This window comes from Scleropages formosus, chromosome 3 (assembly GCF_900964775.1).
Source record: "Scleropages formosus chromosome 3, fSclFor1.1, whole genome shotgun sequence".
Taxonomy (NCBI): Eukaryota; Metazoa; Chordata; class Actinopteri; order Osteoglossiformes; family Osteoglossidae; genus Scleropages; species Scleropages formosus.
In genome coordinates, this window is record NC_041808.1 from 18,489,515 (window position 1) to 18,495,711 (window position 6,197).

The 6,197-nt window shown below is 44.9% G+C and overlaps 1 protein-coding gene across 2 annotated transcripts; it reads right to left on the minus strand.

The window, feature by feature from the left end:
* Positions 1–1,743: 1,743 nt before the first annotated feature.
* On the minus strand, positions 1,744–6,087 carry LOC108934928 (pre-mRNA-splicing factor 38B-like). 2 transcript variants are annotated; one of them, XM_018753148.1, is made up of 7 exons: positions 5,576–6,087; positions 5,025–5,093; positions 4,723–4,874; positions 4,448–4,508; positions 3,996–4,013; positions 3,173–3,402; positions 1,744–2,917 (listed from the first exon to the last, which is right to left on the minus strand). In XM_018753148.1, exons 1-7 carry the CDS (start codon positions 5,798–5,800, stop codon positions 2,008–2,010), a joined length of 1,665 nt encoding a protein of 554 aa, XP_018608664.1. In that variant the 5' UTR covers positions 5,801–6,087; the 3' UTR covers positions 1,744–2,007. The 2 variants fall into 2 exon arrangements, with proteins under 2 accessions (XP_018608664.1, XP_018608665.1); XM_018753149.2 differs by lacking the exon at positions 3,996–4,013.
* Between the last annotated feature and the right edge of the window lie 110 nt (positions 6,088–6,197).

Below are 6,197 nucleotides of genomic sequence, written 5' to 3' on the forward strand. Positions count from 1 at the left end.
CGGAGTACTCCGTGCACGAAGCGCGCGGGGCGGACGAGGTTGAGGTGTGCCGCACTGCCGAACTCCACTGCGTCCTGGCTGGCGTCAACCACAGCGCTATCACGGTGCTGGCCATCAGCACCGCCGGACAGAGCAATCCCAGCACACTTATCCAGGGTGAGCAGTTTGGAGTAAAAGCAAGCGTTCATAGTTACATAGCTATTTACCGGGTGGGTAATTTTTACTGCGCCAGTGCAGGGTAAGTACCTCGCTGAAGGGGACTAAAGAGGGAAGTGGGATTCAAACCTGAGTCTTTTGAATGGAACATAGCAACTCAAAGCACCGTTTCACCTGCTACCACAATAGAGAATACATTAATTCCAACGTATTCACTTCCTGCTTCACGTTGGGTTAGGGTTAAGCTTTCTCGTTTAATTTTGTTTCACCAGATGGAATAGTACATCGCAAAAGAAGAGATGTGCAAGAGGCAGAAATGCTTTCGGATGTACCCGAGAGAGGTAACTACGCGCCGGTTCAACGTTCAGCCGAAACACGCAACGCTGGAACTAATCACCTTTCCGGACTCGTTCAATAACGGAAGTCTAACGTTTTTAGTCGCCATTCTGATAGCCCGTTTCTCATGGCGTTTAGGTCTGTCCGTTCCAGCGGTGCGGCTCACGCAGGTGACCGCCAGCTCCCTGCAAGTGCAATGGAGTCCAGTGGAGGGCGCCACGCATTACGGCATGATTGTCAGAGAGGCGTCCGGCTCACGGGATCCCAGGCCGCTGGTGCTGTCGGTGTACGGTGAGGAGTCCACAGTGAGCAACCTGAAGCCTGCCACAACATACTGTATTAGTGTGTCAGCCCAGAACTCTGCTAACAGCAGCCCGTACTCGCAAGCAGCGTGCATAAGCACCGGGGCTTTCATCTAAAGGTCAAGGGTCAGGACCAACCGCATTAAAGGTCAACTCATCTGCCTGCAGAAATTGACATGGTGTTTAAAAATAAAAACAAGAAATACCCAGGTCACACATGCAGCTCTGCTTTCTATAATCCCATAGGTATTGAATTTCATCTTGGAAATCTTGTTTTTTTAAAACATCTAATCAACTATTTGACATGTTTACTTCACTTAACACAAGGGGGTTCGCAAATAAAATATTAAAACCAAAAATGTACTTTGTGATTTAATAAAATTTGCAAACATTATGGAGCAAACAAATAAATAGATTATGCAGCATTTTGTTTTACTGTATTTTGTTGTGCACCATTAAAGTTTCTTTTAGAGAAGATTCATATTATAGACAAAACTTGAAATACTGAACTGGATGGTTATGAATTTAAATATTTGTTTCTCAGACAGCTCTCAAAAGATCCTATCAGAAGAGTCTGCAGTCCTTACCCTTAATTGTTTCGTGGAAGTCCTTGTCCAGCCTGAGCTGTTTTTTAGAGAAAAGACATCCCAAAAAAGCATGCGAACATGAAGGAAGGTGTAAACCTGAGACTAAAGTCTGACATCAAACAACGTTCAGTGTTTAGGAGACAGGCCAGACCCCCGTCTGTAACTGCTACAAAGTTTGAGTTTTGGAACACATTTTAAACACCTCACTTCAAGCTGAGGCACACTAACGTGATTTAACATCCACATTACCTGTAGTGAAAGCTTGCACATGCTGAGGCCTTTGGTGCATATGAAGTAAGTCACCAGAATCCCCTTTCAAGAAAATTTATTTATTTATTTATTTTTTTTTAGAAAAATGGCAACCGAGCAATGAACCAAACACACAAAACATCCCTAGCATTTGTGTCTGGTACATATGAACAGATGGAGGGGTTGTTCCAGCAAGTTTTAAAACATTCTCAGACTTATTTACAAAAAATTCTGAGCATGTTGGAAAAATGGATTGATGAGAAAGGCTCATTCCAACTACAAAAAAAAGCAACAAAGGATGAAGAGAGGAGAAGGAATTTATGTGCAAGTTGTTCGGACACCAGCAACATACTATACAATAAAATAAGACTGATAAATTAGGCTGACTTCTCTCTGCTCCTCTCCTTTCTGCCCCTTCTGTCCGCACTTTCACTTCGTCGGCGTTGGTCTTCCTTCACATCACTGTTATCTCGGCGGTGAGCTCGGTCTTTGCTTCGGCTGCGCTTGGCTGACCTGTCCCTGCTCTGGCTATGGTCATCTGCTCTGTCCTTGCTCCGGCTACGCTTGGCTAACTGCTCCGTGCTCCTGCTGCGCTTTTCTGCCTTGTCTCTACTCCGACTGCGCTTGTGTACCCTCTCCCTGCTCTGGCTGCGGTGCCGAGATCTCTTCCTGCTTCGGCTGCGGTGTCGTAACCTCTCCTTGCTCCTGCTGCGCTTGTCCAATCTCTCCCTGCTCCGACTCCGCTTGTCTGCCTTTTCCCTGCTCTGGCTGCGCTTGCGTGAACGTTCCCTGCTTCGACTGCGCTTGTTCTTCCTGTCCCTACTTTTACTCCGACTACTCTTCCTCATTCTGCGCTCTTCCCTGTGCTTGTCCTCATGCTTCCGATCCTCCACATCTCCTTTGGCTCCTTTGTCTTTGGACCGCTCCCTATCACTTACCCGGTCTCTATTGTGGTCACGGTCTCTTCTCCTCTCACGATCACTTTCAGCCTCCCTCTCTTTGCGGTCATTTCTCCTGTCCCGGCTGATGCTACGGCTCCGTCGACTGTCTTTGCTCCGACTGCGCCGTCGTTCTACAGTTCGGTCAGGGCTGCGGGAGTGGCGATGCTCTTTGCCTGCCCGATCCCTTCTGTCATGATCACGGTCCTTACCCTCCCTCTCCCTCCTCTGCCGGTCCCTCTCCCTCTCTAGCTCCCGGTCAAAGCTTGCTCTGTTCCTATCCCGGTGGTGGCTCCGGCTTCGTGACCTATTGGGTGATCGCCGTGGACTTGGTGTTCTTCGTGGAGTCCTATAATAAATTGGGAGTGTTCATTTACATTTATTTAGCACAAAGCAACCTACAGTGTTATGCTGCCTACAATTGTTCACCCATTTATACATCTGCGTAATTTTCACTGGAGTGAATTAGGTTAAGTTCATTTTTTAACTGTATTACAGGAAAAGATGAGACTTGTGGTAGTGTAATTAAATCCACCGACCAGACTCCACTATTCTGAAACAGATCACAAAGCCTGCATGCACAGGGGAAATGCGGGGGACCTACCTGGAGCGCCGATGGTTGGCCTGTCGTGATGGCTCTTGGGTGGACTCTTCCTGAATCTCTTTCTGTGGGGGCTTTCTTGGCCGGCTCTTTATCTGCTGGTCGATCGCCTTCTGGACTGGAACAGGGATGCGTGGGAACAATGTAGAGAACCACTCCAGCTTGGTGAGGAAAGAACGTAGCATTTCCCCAATGGTCATGACACAACCGCCTCCAGCCTTTACATCCAGTTCCTGAAAAATAGCATGCCAGCCAGACCGTTACAGCATCTTCCCCAAAAAACTATTACAGCTTCTCAGTGAAACTACTCTAAGTGAATTTTTCCCCACCAGAATACTAACATACATGAAACTACTACAACTTCACTACACACCCAATATTCACTTTAATGCTTTTGAAAGAAATCTTTAAAATATGTGTATGTAATTTAAAATGTATAGGTGATATGATGCACAAAAAAGTGATGGAAATTAAGTTAGCTTCTCCATAGTAATGTTTCCCTGTTTAAAACAGTGATTACATTGTAGGCTCCTTTCAAACAAAACATGATTATGGGCACAATAGCGAACCAACTTCCTTTTGATAAACTGATCATTTCCCGAACAGTTTTGTGTTAAAATAAATTCAATGGTGAGAGCTGTCCTTAAAGACATCTGACGGCTGAGGACATGTTAGTAAGCTATTGTACAGAGTGAAACCTACAGTGCAAGCAGACACAACCAGGAAGGTTCACATAAGCTACAGAAAAATCATGGCTAAACAGTGAAACAATTGCTTGCACTCACACACACAAACCAATTGTGCTGAGATACAATTTCCAATTCACCTGCTGCACAAGGGAGATCTAAAGAAGAAAACACTGAAATTAGCCAATTGGAAAGGAGGTAAGATTTATCAAAATGGTATGCAGAAGAAATATGATAGCTGACAACGCAAACGAATGCCTTAAATCCTTTAAGGGGGGGAGAAACACTACAGTAAATTTAGCTGACAAGTGTTTAAAAAAAAAAAAAAAGCCTAATATATACTCACTATACTTTCTAAAAAAAAGGACAAACTTTACATATCTTAAAGCTTCAATCTATACTTACCCATAACAGGCAGTAAGAACAGCAACTAATCTATTTCAGTTTCAAGAAAACTGAGGGACAATTAAACCAAATAAGGATAAAGGTGAAAATTTGGTACATGCACCACGGTGAAATATAGAAGCACATTGTTAACATGCACTTTATTTAGGAAAAAAATAAATCATATGCATTACCCTTGGTGACATACCTCTTCGTCATCGAGGAACGACTCAAACCAGTCCCAGAGATCCGCAGGTGGTTGAGTGTACCTGTCAACGTTAAGAATAAAGGAAAGGGGGGGGGAGGGACGACGTCAGGTCCAACATTTAGGGTAAAAATTGACACCTTAGTACTTTTTCCATTCAAAAACCACAAAAGTTCAGTAGTAGGCACATAGCATACACTAAAAATAAGTATAGATTTCATTGGTTATGGAAAGCATGACGTGTACTCAGTTGAGAAAGCAGGTAAGTTGATGCGAACCTTATGTACATGAAGCCTAGGGCTCTGATGTAGGGAGAGTCAGTGTGAGTGATGAGTCCCATCACCTGCTTACGAGTCAGCTTCAGAGTGAACAGTTTGTAGAGCAGGCAAAACGCAGTGGAGACTATGCCTCCAGTCCCGACCCCACGGACCTGGAAATAAGACCAATTCAGCGTTGCCTGATTGTAAGGGACAGAGCACAGTATGTGAGAAACGATCAATTGCCAAAGGGAAGCAAATGTGTTTGTTACTGCCTAGGCAGTGAAGGAACCCTGCAAATCCAGGCACGTACTTCTACTTACCCCTCCACACATGCCCGTCTGGCCTGCCGTTTTCCTGCTTCCCTTTTCCCAAGGCTCCACATGAGACACCTACAAATGACATCTGGATTAGCAAATCCTGTTCCAGTAAACCAAAATACATAAGATCTGCCTTCAAATTGCCTAAATTCTCATTCTCACTACTAACACAGCAGGCCTTAGCAAGTCCTCACTGGTGACTACAGCCAAGAAATAGCTAAGGGAGGCAACCTTATGATAACACATATATTATTTATTACGACCGAGAACCCCATGTGTAAGACTAGTTCACAATGTTTTGTCAAAAAAAAAAAAAAAAGCTGAAGCTACAAACAAAGCAACCTTTTGAATCGAAAAGGCTTTTTTTGATTCAAACACAGAAAAAGACAAAACACCCAAGCTATTACTCACTGCTAGGAGAGGACGAGCACGTAGGCCTCTGTACTAATATAATAACAAAACCACCCCCAGGCCAAGTAACTTTGTGAGGTAATTAACTAACATTAACACAGTAATTTACTGAGTAAAGTGCGTTTCGCTGGCTAGCTGCCCACCTTGAAGTATATTTCGTCCACGACCTCATGGTACGTCTTGAGCTCGTACAGCTGCACCTTAAAGTAGGGAGATGACAGGATGTTGGTCAGGATCATCGGGTTCAGGTTCATAGTCTTCTCGTTCCCCCACAGAGGCAGCACGTTGCCGTGTTTACCCGAGCCAGCGGGTTTATTCACGACCTGGGTCTGCTGCGGGTTCGCGGCCACGGCGTTGCTGGCCATCATGTCCTACCGAGGAGCGCAGCACTGGCTGAGCGGCTAACGAGCGCAAGCTAACGCGGTCGGTCGTGCTTCGATACGAACAACAATCCGGCGCCTTCTTCAGACTTTACGCCATTAAAACAAACAGTATGTAGTTCGCTGCGATTATTAACGACGCATTAAGAAATGGAACGTTAATAGCACAGCAATATTTCACGTGAATGAGTGGAAAATCCTGCCCCGGCTTCAGAAACTTCTCGTCTTTCTCCGCTGGACAAGATGGCTATACCGTACGTCTGGAAGGGGACCGGAAATGCGGATACGTAATGACGCAAGTTACGTAAAATGAGAAATTGTCAGAAAACGTTTCTTCTTTTATTGGTTAAAATGTACACGTTGTGTACGCGTACATATTTCCACT